The 16,060-nt window shown below is 60.7% G+C and overlaps 1 protein-coding gene across 1 annotated transcript; it reads left to right on the forward strand.

The window, feature by feature from the left end:
* The first annotated feature begins 4,683 nt into the window (after positions 1-4,683).
* PDLIM2 (PDZ and LIM domain 2) lies at positions 4,684-15,990 on the forward strand. The gene is made up of 9 exons (XM_079706217.1): positions 4,684-4,785; positions 5,488-5,639; positions 7,665-7,734; positions 7,841-7,992; positions 8,147-8,225; positions 12,222-12,310; positions 12,549-12,694; positions 14,249-14,366; positions 15,405-15,990. The coding sequence occupies exons 1-9, from the start codon at positions 4,693-4,695 to the stop codon at positions 15,580-15,582; spliced, it is 1,077 nt and encodes a 358-aa protein (XP_079562343.1). The 5' UTR covers positions 4,684-4,692; the 3' UTR covers positions 15,583-15,990.
* Positions 15,991-16,060: the final 70 nt, after the last annotated feature.

A 16,060-nucleotide genomic window follows, 5' to 3' on the forward strand; every position in this document is an offset into this window, starting at 1 on the left:
ATCTCAGGTCTCAGGCACGATTGGGCAGCCCCAAGGGTTGGGCAGCTGCCTGGCAAGCAGTGCTGAGAGAAGAACTAACGTCACAGGGATGAGGGCAAGGCCTGACTGTGGGGAGAAACCAGAGATGGGAGCTGAATGTGGCCTTGTTTGCGGGCTGTTTGGTTCTGGAGCTGCCGTGGGGTTGCTGAACTAAATGACATTTCTGTTTGTTCTGCTCCTAATGTTTTCCTTCTGTGTGCTCCATTTCCACACCGAAGTTCTCGTGTGTTTGTTGACTTTCTTTTTTTGGGCTCGGGTTTTTGAGCAATCGATAGCAGGAAGCTGGGAGTGGTGGGGCACAGCTAGCCAAGGCGACTCTTCTGGGGCTTGGTGGTTCCTGTAGGGGCATAGTCTGGGCCTGGCCGCTCTAATCGGGAAGAAAAGCTCCATTCCTTGGCCACTGCTGGGAGATGAGCAGGGCATATGGTGTTACCCACATGTTATCTGATGTAAGCATCCCAACAGGCAGGTTATGAGTCCATTTTACAGGAGGAGAAACTGAGGCAGAGAAATTAAATTGTCTGGGTCACATAATTATAGACCTGAAGTCAGGTCTGATGACGATTGCTGCCTTTCTGCACAGTCTACCAAATGCCCGTGCAGTCCATGTCCAGAGGCCCTGGAGAAGGAACGTCATGCGTGAGGTCCGTGGGGCGGCCCCGGGCTGGGCCTCTCTTACATTCTTCCTGGCAATCCTGTCATCTAGGCCTGTCACCTAGGGCACCCGCACCCTAGGTGGGTGGAAAGAGGCGGTGGTGGCTAATTCTATCACGACAGGTGGGAGAGGCTTCTGAATGACAGGGCTGTGGCCGTCCCTGGCAGGCTCCTCGTGCCTGGGTGCGGCCCAGGCTCCACTGCTGGTTAAACAGCAGGTTGAAGAACAAGACCTGCCTTCACTTCTCCATCCACCCCAGTCCCCACCATGGTCTGTTGCTAGGTTGGCAGGCCCAGCCCATGCCATGGAAGTGACCATTCCTCACGAACCTGCTAGCCTGTTCCTGATCCCCCATCTCAGCTTCTTCAAGTTGCCTGATGCCCTCAAAAAGGACCTCAGGGTTGAGACTTCCTTTCCTTAGGGCAGAAACCAAATCCACACCCTCTCTTTGGCGGCGCCCTGGAGCCTCTGCAGCAAATCAACCCTATGCCCTGCCTGTACCTGACCCCTTCTCTGCTTTGACTTGGCATGAGGTGGGAGGGGCCGAGGGGGGTCAGAGCCAGAGGGACCTTAGGTCGCTGGGGATGCTCAGCCCAGCGAGGTGAGTGACTTGGCCACAGAGTTGCTAAGGGCAGAACAGTATGCCCTTCTGTTCCACAGGGACATGCCCTGGGGTCGGCTGACTTTGTTTTTGTTGTGAGTTTTGTGACTGCACAACCCACAGAGCAGAAATCCTGTGGATGAACCTGCAGATCTTTCTAGAGACTCTCCAAGGCAAAGTCTGAGCAGAAAGAGGTGCAAAACTGAGTCCCTGTTAGAAACTGGCAGGATGGGGATGGGCGGCAAGGCAAGGGAAATTAATCCATTTGATCATTCAAACAATATCCCTTCAACAAAATATTATGGAACACTGCAGGAATGGAGCAACAAACCAAACAAAACCCACCCTGCCCTCTGAGGAATGGGCAGCTTTAAAAGGAGGGCAGTGTGTACAACGGGAGTGTAAGCTGTGCATCATCCCCAGTTCACACAGGGGAAACTGAGACCCAGAGGGGCTGAGGAAATTGCCCGAGGTCACACAGCTGGGAAGAGGCAGACCTGGCACTTGAGGCAGCTCCCCCACCCCCCTGCCAGTGGTGCCTGCCCTACCTGCAGCTTCCTGTTCCCTCAGGGACTTCCAGTCTAGTTGGGGAGGCAGAACAGGTGCATCAGGCAAAGAGGCCACACCGGGAGGCCTGGAACTTCTTAGTGGGAGAGTGGCTGACACACACCAAGGACAGAGGGTGTGGGAGGCCAGGGACAGGGGACGTAGCTGCACTGGAGGCGGGCTGGTCCAGGGCATAGGTAGGCGAGAGGGATGGTGAGGGCACACCTTGCAGACAGAACTCGGAGGGAATGACTCACACCTGAGGCAGGTAAGTTACAGCTGTGCCTCCAAGCGGCCTCCCCTGGAAACAGGCCAGCCTGACAGAGAGTAAAGTGGAGACCAGAGGGAGATGGGAGAAGCCGGCTCTGGCGGGCCCTGAGGTCCCCAGGGTGAGGGTTGCCAGGTTTGGCTCTGGGGGAACCATTTGCCAGATGGTTCTGAGTTGACGCTTGGGGCCTCTCCTTGGCTGTCCTCTCCTGATGCCTAGAGCCGGGGATCCAGGTGGTTGGCAGAGGGCTGGGGGTAAGGGGGACTAGGGCCATCGGTGGTCGTTGGTGGTGGCCGGCTGCAGGCAGGGCAGCCAGGAACGGAACAGGCATCAATCAGCCCGCAAGGGACGTGTGAAGCCCAGGAGGGGGCCCGGTCACTTCCAGCCGGAGTCTCTCTTCATCTCTTCCTGGGCCTGGCATGTCGCCCTGAGTGGAGCAGGCTTACGGTGCATCTCAAGCAGGGAAGCTCTGCACAACCAAAGCGCCGCAGCAGTCCGCGGCCACCGCCCCGCGAGCGCGCTGGCCAGGCAGGAAGGCGGAGGGGCAGCCTCTGGGTTGGGATTTGTGGGTGTCGGGGCTGCATCTGCGCCAGCCTCGGAGCCTGGAGTGGGCGGAGGAGCCGGGCGGGCCGACCGCAGACAGCCCCAGCCTGCCCTCCCCCTCCCCCTCCCCCCCCCCCCCCGGGCCCTGGACTGGGGTTGGGGGAGATCAGGGCCCCTTTGAAGGAGGGCGGGCGCAGGCGACCTGGGCGAGCTTCGGGGGTCAGCAGGCTCAGCTGTCTGCGAAGTGGGACTCCGGGCCCGTCACCAGATCACCTCCCCTGACCTCGGGAGGATGGGGACACACCGGGGAGGACGGCCGCAGCCTCTAGGGGGCTCTCGGGAGAGCAGCCCCGGGCCCCCAGCGGGCGCGGGCCAGGTGGCAGCGCCGGGGCTGAGCTGCGCGGAGGAGGCGGCCTCCCTGGCCAGGGGCGGCGGCAGGGGCGGCCCTGGGATCACATGGGCGGAGGCAGGTCCCGTAGTCCCGGGCGGGCTCTCCCCAGAGTCGGGCAGACGGCTGCGGCGGGAACGGCGGCGTCTCCTCGCCTCCCTCCTTCCCTTCCCTTCGTTCCCCGGCCCGGCCTCCCAGCCTGACAGGTGAGCGGGAGTCAGCTGAGCGCGCCCACCTGCGTGCGGTCCGCACGGCCGGCGACCTCCCCGGCCCCGGCGCCCTCGCAGCTCTGCGCGCCCGCGGCCGGCTCGGCGCCCGGACCTCTCCTCCGCGCACGGCCGCTCCCCGCAGCCTCCCTGCGGTCGGCGCCCCCCGCGAGCTGGACTTTCCCGTCCCGGGTGCTCCTCCTCCAGCCCCCGGCGTGCGCGGGTACTTTGGTCTCGGAGCTCAGAAGGAGCCAGAAGTGGGCGAGCCGGGCCGACGGTCTGGGCACTTCCCCGCGGCCCCCGGAGCGGAGTCCACTGGCCGGCTCAAAGGTCTGGGAATCCAAGGCATCTGCTAGCCGCCAGCGCCGACCGGGGGCCTGCGGGAGGGACAGAGGCTGGGCCTGGGCAAAAGGGGAAGCCGGAGGGCCGGGAAGAGGGCAGACAGCCCCGCTGGCCCGGGCGCCCTCTCCCCAGGCTCCTAAACGCGGCAAGTGGCCCCAGTGTGCCTGATAGACTCGGGCAGCGCTTGTAGTCTGTGGGCCTCCCCAGGGGCGGCCTCAGGGTGGGCGCTGGGTAGGGTGGTGGCCCAGCCTGGCACTGCAGCTTCCTGCCTGAGCTGGCTCCTGACTCCAGAGCTAGAGGGTCAGGAAATCCTACAAGGGTCTGGTCTACAGGGACACTCCCTTGCCCAGTGGAGGGGCAGTGGGTGGGAGGCCTGGGGCCCCAGCTTTCGGGCAGCATCAGTCAGCTCGCCCTGTTGGCCAGAGCCCGGTGGTGGGTGTGCCCTGCTTGGCAGATAAGCCCGTCCTTGCCGGAGCTGCTCGGAGGGCAGTCGGCCGCTGGCGGAGGTGGGAAGCCCAGTCTTGCCTACCTGGACCACACGGCCAGGGGCGCGGCTGGCAGCCAGGAGGTCCCTCTGAAGACCCTGGCCTCACGTGGGCGAGCTGCCCCGTCCCCAGCCAAGTACTTGAGAGGATGTGGTGGTACCACCCCTTTCTGTGCTGTCACCTCTGTTCCCAGAGCGCTGCCCTCCCCCCGAGCGGGGAGGAAGTACCTTGTGCTGTCGGCTTTGGGGACTGGGGACCGGAAGCAAGCACTGGGGGGACTTCGCCCTGATGGTGGAGGAGGGGAGAGGGAGGAAATGCTGACATCTACCACCTGCCAGCCCCGCCCACCCGCCTGCCTGTTCTCAGCAAGCCCCTGTGTAGCACCCCACCGCTCTGCTGAAGACGGGGCAAAGGGGGAACTCTGAGTCCTCACTTCCCAGGGTGGGGGGAAGTGGAACTGGGGCATGCGGGAGAGGTTAGTCACTTCCTCTACCCACCTCCACCCCCCGCCAGCCCCTGACTGGCTGCTCCAGGGACCTGCCACCCGCTTCTGCCACCTCACAGAGTCCCTTGGGGGGCCAGGGGCAGGCTCCATCTCTCCAACCTTTCTCCCTCAGGTATGGCGCTGACGGTGGACGTGGTGGGACCCGCACCCTGGGGCTTCCGCATCTCGGGCGGCAGGGATTTCCACACGCCTATCGTGGTGACCAGGGTAAGGGCTAGTTCCAGGAGACGGGGAGGTACCCCCAATGTCAGAGTGTGTCCTGTCCACTTGGTCCTCACAGACACCTTTCTTTTTCTGTTTTGGAGCCAGAGGCCTGCTTCTGGGATTGTTGGCCTGGGCAGGGCTGGGGACCCGTTGCCATGGGGATGTGGTGGCCACTTCAGAAACAGGCTTCTAGAGAGTGAAAGGGAGCTGGGCCCAGTGCAAGGCCTTCTCTTTTCTCCTTGGTCACTAACCCCATACCTGCTGGCAGCCATTTTGGGTGATTATTAGAACAGGAGCCCCGAGCTCTTGGCAGTTTTCCCCTGACCCAGGCCCAGGCCAGGGAGTGTTCACGCAGAGGGCCTGCGTGCAGGCAGTACCTGCATGATTTGATTTGCACGGGCCGGGCTCTCTATCCAAAAGCATTTCCAAGCACAGTTCCTGAAATTCTGCCGTTACACATTCTTTGGGGAGCCCCGTTAGAATGCCAGTGCTGAGGTGGGTGGCAGGGGGCTGCCACTCCAGCTTTTGGAGGGGATTAGCTGATGGGCTGGGTGGACACCGGCAGGCAGGGAGAGAGGTGTTAAAGGGAGATGCAGGCCAGCCTGGTTGAAACCAGCTCCTGTGTTTCTTGGGCAGGACAAGGAAATCCCTTCTCCATCCCTACCTGAGTGTCACCTCAGACTACCTGATCCTCACCCCCTACAGGTAACTGAGCAGAGCAAGGCCGAAGCTGCGGACCTCCGGCCTGGCGACATTATTGTGGCCATCAATGGTGAGAGTGCAAACAGCATGCTGCATGCCGAGGCCCAGAGCAAGATCCGCCAGAGCTCCTCGCCCCTGAGGCTGCAGCTGGACCGGTAGGCCCTCCACCTCCGCTGGGCCTGCCAGCACTCTTCTGCCTTCTGCCAGCCCACTGCACAGTGGCCGCCCTCACCCCTTGCTCTCAGCTCCAACCTGGCCTTCCTGGGCCCTCACGGCTCATCCGTGAGAAGGTCCCAAGCTCTGGGGCTGCAGCAGGGTGGGCTGAGGGGTGTCCCTGTGCCCAGCTGGGCGTGCAGTCACAGGCAGAGCAGGCTGGCATCAGCCACCTGGACACCCGGGTTTGACTGGTTCCCAGGTGTGCGGGGTACAGGGTGTGGGCATGAAGTCGGTTGAAGAGGGGAAAGGTGTGCCTTAGGCTGGGTCTGCAGGGCCCCTGCCTCCAAGAGGGGAGGGGAGAACCTTTGTTCAGATCCTGGGGTGGTGAGGAATTTGGGGGCTCACTCCCCATAGAACCACTCCATTGCTCCCCAGGTTGCCTCTCTGGGCCCTGCTGGTGAAGGCAGATTCCCAGGCTCCTGGGGCTTCAGCCTGGGGGTGGGGGTGGGAACAGGTGGCTCCGTGGGGGTGGGGCATCCCAGTGAGTCACAGGGCAGGAATGCTGAGAGATTCCCCAGCCAGGAGAGCCCTCTGGGCGGGCCTTGAACCTGAGTCAGGTATCTCCGCTCCATGCCCTCTCCTCGCCCCTGATGCCCTACGTCACTGCAGAAGCCGGCTCCCGTGACGCTGTCACGGCCCCGGCCCTTCAGTGACTCTTTTGTACCAGTCTGGCTCATGAGTGTTTACAGGAGTGGGACCCAGAGGAGGAGGGTAGAGAATAGCTCATGGCATCTGGGAAGGGGACCAAAATCTACAAGAAGCTGCAGAGTGGGGCGGGGGAGGGGCAGGGAGCTGCTGACACCATCACTTCCTCTCGGGTCCCTCCAAGAGGGACCCAGCTCCATCAGAGAGGTGGGCCTGGCTGAGTACCCCCAGGCCTCCAGTTCCACGTGGGGCAGGTCAAGGCTCCCTGTCTCTTCTTTCTTTTGCCCAAACCCCTCCTAACCTCCCCCAGTTACCCACCCCCAGGAGACCTCTCCAGCACTCAAAGCCCCAGGCCGGAAGCAGTGCTCTGGGCGGAGCCAGAGCCCAAGCTCCCCAGCTCTGGCCCTAAATGCTCCCCAGGGAGGGAGGCTGAGGCTGTGGCTGGTGTGGCGTGTGGTGACTGAGGTTCCTGCTGACCTCTCTGGAGGCAGTCAGCCATCCAGAAACGGTGTAGTGGGACATGGTGGGCTCATCCCTCACCCTCAGCAGCTCCCAGCCCTCCAGTCACCTCCTGTTCGAGGCTTCAGCCAGGTTCCACTGGGCAGGGCTTTGGAGGATTGGGGGGGTCCCTGGGGAGTTGAGGGGGAGCCTTGGTGATTAGCGGGGGAGCTGGGCCGCCTTGTTCTCTAGGTCCTTCAGCTGCCTGTGTGGCAGGAAGTGGGGCTGGCTCTACCCTCTGGTTTACAGGGGGCGGGGTGGGGGGGAAGACTTTGGAAATCACAGGGAGGGATCCTCTCAAAGGCGGAGCTGATGGGGGACAGGCCCCTGGGGAAAGGGGGCAGCTGGCCCAGCCATTGTTGGCCTTTAGGAATTTGGGCCACTCGCTTTCCCTCTCTGGGCTTCAGTTTCTCCAGGGGTGGAAGATAAAGGACTATTTATACACAATCAGCCGTCCAAATCAATCTACAAACTGATGCTGACCAGCGACAAAGTCTGGATGAAATGCTCCCCCCACCAAAAAAAAAAAAAAAAAAAGAATAGAAAAGGAAAAGCAAAGGCGAGGCAGGGGGAGGGGTGATGATGTGAGGAGCTCTTAAAAAAATTTGAATTTATTGAACTTTTTGCTGAAATGATGTCCTTTCTACTTTTTGGTGCTAAATTGTCCTTTCTTTTAAGAAATGATGGTGGTCGTTGAGGACAGTTGTTTGCTGTGAATTTGACACAGTTAAAAGTTGGCACCCGATGTCCGAATGTTTTGGACACATGTTCCTCATCTGGAGAACCCGGTGACACTCTGTGTCCCTCTATCCTCTCCTCAGGCCTCAGGCCGCCTCTCCCTGGCAGACCAACGGGGAAAGCTCCCCCGAAGTGCTGGCCGCTCGCTTCCAGGTAGGACGGACGGTGCCTCGTGCTGCGAGCCCCGCACCCTGAAGTGATGGGGGGCTCCCTTCCCTGCTCTTTCCGGCCCCGCCCTTCCAGGCCCCTCTCTCCGCAGGGCTCCAGGACAACACACACCGACAGCCAGTCCTCCCTGCGGTCCTCCTGCTCCAGCCAGGCCTCCCTCAGCCCCCGGCCGGGCAGCCCCTTCTCCACCCTGCCCCCCGCCAGCCCCCAGGCCCCCGCGGGAGAGGTGGTGACCAGCCACAGGTGAGTGCAGCGGGTGGGCCCCCTGGCCACCGGGTCCAAGCCGGCCTCTCAGAGTCTCTGTAGCTGGGTTTAGGGGGCCCTGGGGTCACCTCTGTCTCCCGGGGCAGCCTGGTGGCGGGGCCCCCGGCACACACTGTCCGTTTCCCCATTTCAGTTTCCAGAGCCTGGCGTACTCCCCGGAACCCACTACTGCTGACCACTTGTCCTACAGGGGCCGCCCCGGAAGCCGACAGGTGAGGATACCTGAGGGGAGGAGAGAACCTCCCGTCCTGGCTGGCTGCTAGTGGTGCCCGTGGGGCTGCATGTGGCTGGTCCCACCTAGGCAGCCAGCACCACGGTCTCCTAGTAATAGGCACGTTCCTCTCTGGAGCCGGGAGGCCAGAGCTCTGGTGAGGGTCACACTCAACTGCACTGGCCCTACCCGTCCAGGCCCAGGTGCCCTTCTACCTCTTTCGCGCCCACCCGCCGCTGCCTCCCCCCTTCCTGCTGGCTTCCTCCCTTCTCAAGTGTTTCTCTTGGGCCGGGACCGAAATAGTTTAGCTGCTGTTGTTGGGATGATTCCCTTTGGCTGTATCTCTTGAACACATTCCTCCCCATTCCAAGCCCCATGCCCGCCCCCAACTCCCATCACCCATTCCCCCTCTTCCTCCTCTGACTCAGCCCCCGAGAACCACCAGAGAACCACCAGCCGGCCTGTGGTTCCGACTCCAGTTGCACTTGGCTTACTCTCTGTCTGCCCCCTCCCCTGCCCTTTTCCCCTGGACACCCCTGCCAGGTCCCACTGTCTACTAGTGACAGCCCAACGCCCCCTTGGTGGTATGTCTCCTCTCTAAGGGCAGGGATGGGGAGGTGAGGAGTGAGGCAGCCAAGAGTCCTGGGCCACAGCTGCTGGGGGCAGAGTTAGTGGGGGCATGTCCAGCCTTTGGGGTGAAGAGGATGAGGCCCAGCTGCTGGAATCCTACCTCGGGTAGATTCTGCATTCCAGGAAGCAGAGCCTTTGGAGATGCCTGGGGGAGGGTGCTAGAAACTGGGGGCTCTGGAGAAGGAAACAGCGGGGTCCTCTGGGGGCTGCATAGTAGTGGCTCCCTGGTGACCCTCTGTTGGCCTGCCCAGTGACCCTCCAGGAGACGTGGGCATAGAGATGTATGTATTCAGTGAGATCCCGTCTTTAAGGAATTAAACATGTAGTTGCAGAGATAGGATAAACATGCAAACCAATTTTGAGACAATTAAGCACTGAGCGGTATGATCTTAATTATAAAAGCAGGAGGCATTCTGGGAGGGGAGAGCTGAGTGTGGGCTGGGGTGGCCTGAGAAAGCTTTGTCAGGAATTTTGCTGGATGTCAGAGGCAGGATGGGGTAGGTTTCGGATTAGAGAACGAAGAGCTGGGGAGATGGGAACACAACGGTTACAAGCAAGACCTGGCGTGTCGGGGCCTGGGGGCCTTCTGCAGAGAGCTCCGGGCTGAGACCAGCTGGGAATGAGCTTGGTCCACCCTATCCTTCTTCCTCGCCACCGGGGCAAAGGGGAGAGGCGGGTGGGACAGGGAGTGGCTCTTAAACCACCAGCAGCACCTTGGAAATTGTTAGAAATGCAAGTTCTCAGGCTCCAGCCTAGACTTACTGAATCGGATGCAGGGGTGAGGGGTGGGGTGAGGGCACCCATCCCTGTTCTAAGGAGCCCTCAGGGATCTGATGCACGCACAGATTTGAGGACCACCCATGTGGTGCGAAGAGGAGCCCTGAGCCGGGTGGCAGGGAGACCTGGGTTAGTCCCACCTCTACTATGTCACTTTGGACAAGGCATCCTTCCACTCTCGGGGCCTCAGAGTCAGACCCGATGCTCTGAATTCCCTTCTTTCACCCTGAGGCCCCCGGTCATTCTTTCAGCAAATATTTGTGGAGCAGCTTCTTTGTGTCAGGCACCCTTCTAGGCTTTGGGGATGCATAGGTGGAAAAACAGAGAAATTCCTCACCCTGTGAAGCTTGCATTCTGTTCTACAAATGAGGCTGTGGTCAGACGGGGTGGGAGTCACCGGGTCCCACAGCTCCCTCTTGGGAGTCACCGTGCACTTGAGCACCTTAACGGCTCCGAAAAGTCCTGCCTGTGAGGAAGAAAGATGTTTAATTTTTTTTTTTTGGGGGGGGGGGTACGCGGGCCTCGCACTGTTGTGGCCTCTCCCGTTGCGGAGCACAGGCTCCGGATGCGCAGGCTCAGCGGCCATGGCTCACGGGCCCAGCCGCTCCGCGGCATGTGGGATCTTCCCGGACCGGGGCACGAACCCACGTCCCCTGCATCGACAGGCGGACTCTCAACCACTGCGCCACCAGGGAAGCCCTAATTTTTTAATTTCCTGAACTTACTTAACTGCAGAATTTCTCCAGGGACCCCCCCTGCCAATCGCTTATTAACATCCACACATTTTGAGAGGGGTTGGCTGGAGACAGCTCCTGATGGACAGGTGAGCAGCACTTCTGCTTCTAGAGATGAAAGGTCGCTTCTGTGAAGGCAGGTGTCACCTACAGGTGACTGGGAGGGAAGTGGGGAGAGGAAAGGTGAAGCTGCTCCACCTAAGGGCGTTGGGCTCTTCTGCACTGGGGTGAGGTGCTGTGGCAGGGGAAAGGTGGCAGAGGAGACTACAGATGAGGTGCCCCTGCCCCAGGCTCTTGTGGCCATGGCCTTGCTGCTGGCTCCTGAGCTGGGCCCAGGGCGAAGAACATCAACAGACCTTACAGAAACCGGAAGTTGCCCCCTCTGGAGAGGCACACGCTTGGGTGAGCAGATATAAAGTGAAAACCACCCCTGTCCCTCTGGCCGGCATGAGGACACGGCCTGAGAAGGGAGTCAGGGCGGATTTCAGCCCTCCCTCCCTGCTGGCCGGCGCCCCCGTGCAGGGCACACGCTGGCCTGTCTAGGACAGCGAGATGGGACATCGCTCTTGAGTACCTGGTGCCAGGTGTCCTTCCTGAGTTGACCGCATGGCAGCAGCTGGGCACCCAGGAGCCTAGGCGTGGACTCCCAGCCCTGGCTCCCACTCCCCAGGTGGCTTGGATTGGCCACTTTGCCCTTCTGACCTTTCATCCCCTTACCTGTAGAAGCCCAAGAACAGAAGAAGAATGCAGGCTAGTGTAAGAGGGCCAGTGGGGTGAGGGTCTAGGCCTTTTTTTTTTTATTAAAAAAAAAGTTTTTTTAAACATTTTTTATTCACTTACGGCATGTGGGATCTTAGTTCCCCAGCCAGGGATCGAACCCTTGCCCTCTGCAGTGGAAGCACGGAGTCCCAACCACTGGACTGCCAGGGAAGTCCCTAGGGCTGTTTTTTTAGCACTCTGAAGTTTCTGTTTTCAGGTTGAGAAGTCATGCAGCTTTTCCACTTGACCCCATAATTCATCCCCAACTTTGAACTTTCAAATCGAGGGCATTTTCCTTTCCAGGAGACCATGCCCTCAGCCTGGTGCACCTTGGCCGGCCTGGTCATCTCTGAGGCTGTCCTTTCCACTGGGGTTGGCCACGGAGAGGGAGCGGAGTGGGGGAGGGTGCGGGGGGCAGGCGGGAAACAGGGAGACCGAAGGCAAGATTTCCAGGTCGAGAGCGGGTGTAGGAGCCCACGAGGGACAGCACACATGGAGCAGGGGGCTCTGCTGTGGGAGCCTGGCTCCCCAAGGCTCTGTGGGGCAGGACCAGACCTTCCAGGGCAGCCGGGAGAGGCAGGTGAGCCCAGACCCTGGCCGTTTCAGAGGAAGGACCAGCGGGCGTAGGAGACAGGACTTTTGTGCGGCCTGAGCCCTGACTCCAGGAGGGGTCTCGGCCCTTTATGTTTCCTGTTCCTCACTGCAGAAGGGTCAGCTTCCTTTCTGCTTGTTCTGCCTGCCAGGCCCCAGTGTGCAACATCTTTGCAAACACATCGTGTGAGATGGCAGAGGAACGGTCATGGTGGCCCCGCACCCTCTTCTTCATCCTGCCCCTTACCCAGTCCCCTTAGGGCAGCAGGCTCAGCCTTCTAGAGCTGGGCGCTGGCCTCCCTCCCCTCGGGGACCCAGCAGGAGCAGTTGCAGGCGACTGCTGACCCCCCGGTTCTGCGAGCTGGTGGGGTGGGGCTGCTGGTCAGCGAGGGCCGGGGGCCCCCTGGTGGTGGGCCTGGGGAACAGCTGGGTTCGGCTGCCCAGATGGGTGTGCTGGCCCCGGGCCCGGCCGCTGACTCCTCCCCTGGTGCCTCTCCTTCCCGCAGGCCGGCCTGGGCCCCGCTGGCGACTCGGCTGTGCTGGTGCTGCCGCCACCGCCTTCCCCAGGTCCCCGTTCCTCCGGCCCCAGGCTCAGGTACCAGTGAGTTCTGGAGGGTGGGGTGGGATCTTGGAGGGCCTGGGAGGGGCAGGAGACAGACAGGCTTCCCAGAGAGGGATGGGGGGGTCCCCCCCTCCCTAAGCCCCGTCCACTTTCCTCTGGCCCCCAGAATCCCTTCCCCCGTCCCCGGGACACTCTTTCTCTGTCCTCATGCTCGTCCCAACCCCTGGGAACGGGACCCTCACTCCGGGCTGCCTCCTTCCCATCCCTGCAGCGTGGCCTCGGAAGGGGAAAGCCACCTCCTGAGAGAGGACTCAGAGGTCTTCAAGATGCTGCAGGAAAATCGCGAGGCACGGGTGGTCCCCCGGCAGTCCAGCTCTTTTCGGCTCCTGCAGGAAGCCCTGGAGGCTGAGGAGAGAGGTGAGCCCCCTGGGGGCTCGGGTAGGAGAAGGATGTTCCCCCAGGACACCCTGGACCCCCCCGACTGGACATGTTAGTAAATTAGTATTTGGTAAGTGCTCAGCACGGGAGTGGGCTCTGACTCGTAGAAGCCACAGCCCCTGCACTACAGGAGCTTACGGTCTGGTAGGAGTTACTGGGGTGCAACCCAGAGGTGCTGGCTGGGATCAGGGGAGGTGCCAAGGGAACGATAAATGTGGGCGGTGTGGCCTGGGTCTCCAAGGACGGCTTCATGGAGGAAGAAGAATCTGACTTGGCCCTTGAAGAAAGGTCAGGACTTTCACAAACGGCCTTAAGACGGTGGCCAGGAGCACTGTGGAATGTGGAGGCTGGAGCCGCAGGGCTCTGGGGTGGGACTGACAGGACACTGGTGGCCACGGAGGTTAAGTCCTGGCTGTGAGGCCTCGCATGCCAGGCCTGAGGGGCGTGTCAACCCAGGAGGGCCCGTTAAATAACACCAGGCGGTGTGTGAGGTGCCGGAGTGAGCAACAGAGATACAGGCTTCTGCCAGCCGTTCAGTTGTTCATTCGAGACGTTTGCCGAGTTGTCTGATGGACCAGTCCTGTGCTGTGTGGAGATTGAAGGTGGTCAGGACCCACGTCTGCCCCGCCAGGAACTCTGTTTATTGGGCAGACTGGCTGCCCAGCTCCCCAGGAGGGGGACCGTGCCGCAGGAGTTCGTGTGGGTGCATGGGGAGTAGGAAGTGAGGGGGGCACTGCCGTGGTCCAGGGGAGACATGAGGAGGGCCTGGGGGTGCCTGGCCTGGGCAGTGGTATCGGGGAGAGAAAGGATGGAACAGTCAGAAGTATTTGGCTGGCACAATCACTGGTACCTCGGGGCTGGTTCCAACTCGGATGTTTCGGAGACAAGGTGAGAAGCTTTAGAGCAGAGCTTGTCCATCGCTACCCTGAGGCCTCGGCAGGCCCTGGGAGGGGGCACGGGGAGAGGCGGAAGGGTGGGTTGAGGGCAGCGCAGACAGATGGTGACTTCACCCCTGGAGTCACGGGGTCCTCGGCTGCAGATGAGGACCATACCTGATAACGTCCGTGCTTCATCTTAGCATTGTTCCAAGGCTCAGGCACAATAATGCACGTGAAAGCCCTTTGAAAACTGTACAGAGGTGCTGTGGTGCTGTTATTATCTATTATTATCATCTCTGGATACCATCATCACTGGGTCAGGAGAGAGGAAATGCCTGCTTGTCCTGACATGTCAGACACCAAGCAGACACTGCTCAGGCTGCCTTAGCTTGGGCTAACTCAGCCTTGAACATGCTCCCTGCCCTTGACCAACCTCAGCCAAGGATCTGGGGTGATCACTTCCTTCCCCCGTGACCCCCTCTCAAGCCCAGGCTTACTTTAGAGGTCCGCTTTGTGCACCTTTGACAAGGGTCTCTTTGGAGCTGTGTTGGAGGAGGTGGAGTGGGCATCAAAAATACAGCCTGATGGCACTGCTGTGGGCGAGCTCTGATGTGTCTGTCTGTCCTCCCCACCCTCCTCCCCCACCCCCCCACAGGTGGCACACCTGCCTTCCTGCCCAGCTCGCTGAGCCCCCAGTCCTCCCGGCCCACTTCCAGGGCCCTGGCCACCCCACCCAAGCTTCACATGTGTGAGAAGTGCAGCACCAGCATCGCGTGAGTGCTGGTGGCCTGGGGGGCAGGGCACACCCTGCAGGGCGGGGGCCAGGGTCCAGGATGCTCTCAGGAGGGGCCTGCATGGACCCACTAGCCAGGGACCCTGCGGGGAGCATTGCTACAGTGGATCTGTGGTGGGCTCAGGGGTCACTTCAGCCTTCTTAGGATGCCTGCACTGGCTTTTCCCTGCTGTCTCTCCTCCTCCTCCGTTTCTTTCCCTGCCTCCCTGGAGGAGGAAGAAATGCTACTGCTTTCGATTTCTCTCCAACCATCTCAAAGCCTCTGCAGATCTGCCTCTGGATGAGGTGCCTCCTCTTGGAAACTCTTGCTATTCCTCCTCCGCCTCTTTGGAATGGGATGCATTTTCCAGAGGTAGGGCCAGTTTTCTCATTATAATGCAGCCACATTCTCTGGAAAATTGAACCCTTCCCCCCCCCCAAGATAAGTTTCTTCCGTGCACAGTGGTGAGGGTCAGATGACTCATTTTAGGCAAATCCCTAGCCTCCGTGGGCCTCCGTGTGTCATCTGCAGAACGCGACACTGCCCAGCCCTGCCGTGCAGGCCCAAGGAAGGGGTCCTATACGGTGTTTCTCAAAGATCAGCGGCTGGGCCTCTGAGGGGTTTCGGGCCCACACCCCCAGAGTGTCCTCTTCAGGAGGTCCCTAGCCCCAGAGTTTGCATTTCCAGTTCATCCCCAGATGATGTGATGCTGTGGGTCCTGGCACTGGGACCGCATTTTGAGAATCACTGCTCTATTAACAGTCCAGAAGATTCAGGATGGTGCTTGTCTGCCTTTGTGTGGGGGAGGAATGACTTTTTAAAAATTGGGATTCGGGGGTGTGGGCTGGGGGTTTGTTGAACGGAGATTCCTGAGGGCAGGCCTGGGGAGTCAAGTGACTGAGATTTGGGGACCTTACCGGGTCCTGACTCTGGGCTGGAAACTAGGTTCCCTGAGAATGGGAATGGTGGCTTCGTGCCTGGTGTTCCTGCCCCCCAAGGCTAATGGCTCTCTCCTCCCTGTGCACCCCCACCCCGCAGGAACCAGGCCGTGCGTATCCAGGAGGGGCGGTACCGCCATCCGGGCTGCTACACCTGCGCTGACTGCGGGCTGAACCTGAAGATGCGAGGGCACTTCTGGGTGGGGGACGAGCTGTACTGCGAGAAGCACGCCCGCCAGCGCTACTCTGCACCGCGCACCGTCAACTCCCAGGCCTGAGCGCCCGGCTGCGCTCTCAGACCGCCCTCCACTCTGCGGGCACCTCCGCACCCGGGCCGCGCCAATATCAAGTTGGCCTGGAAAGGCGGCGATGGGGGCTGGTGAGGCCCCTTCCTCCTCGCCGAGTAAGGCCGGAGGCTGGGACCTGCCTGTGCTGCGGGTGAGGGCAGCCTCACCTTCCCAGGCCTCTGCTGGATACTCTCGCGTCCCCCTGCTGGACAGGCTCTGCGTCAAAGTGCGAAGTGGGTGCTGCCTTGGACACCTTTGTGTACCAGGGGTTAAGCAGGCTGGGACGCGGAGAGAAGTATCTGGAAGGAGAGGGCTGGGCCAGAGGCTACAGGTATTCACTGTGTAAAGTTTTCAACATACGAGCTCTATAAATATATACTGATACGTGGACAAAATAAAGTAGGTGCCCCTCTTTTCTCTCCTTCCCTGCCCCAGCCCCTGGGGATGAGCTTCTCCCTACCACTGGGTG

Source organism: Hyperoodon ampullatus (assembly GCF_949752795.1).
Source record: "Hyperoodon ampullatus genome assembly, chromosome: 6".
Classification (NCBI taxonomy): domain Eukaryota; kingdom Metazoa; phylum Chordata; class Mammalia; order Artiodactyla; family Ziphiidae; genus Hyperoodon; species Hyperoodon ampullatus.

What these genes read in the sequence shown, in the direction of transcription:
- PDLIM2 (XM_079706217.1), top strand. Translation starts at nt 4,693, where the DNA reads ATGGCGCTGACGGTGGACGTGGTGGGACCCGCACCCTGGGGCTTCCGC. An exon ending in GCCGCCCCGGAAGCCGACAG is followed by an intron (nt 8,226 to 12,221) that starts GTGAGGATACCT and finishes TCCTTCCCGCAG; the next exon opens with GCCGGCCTGGGCCCCGCTGG. An exon ending in CCTGGAGGCTGAGGAGAGAG is followed by an intron (nt 12,695 to 14,248) that starts GTGAGCCCCCTG and finishes ACCCCCCCACAG; the next exon opens with GTGGCACACCTGCCTTCCTG.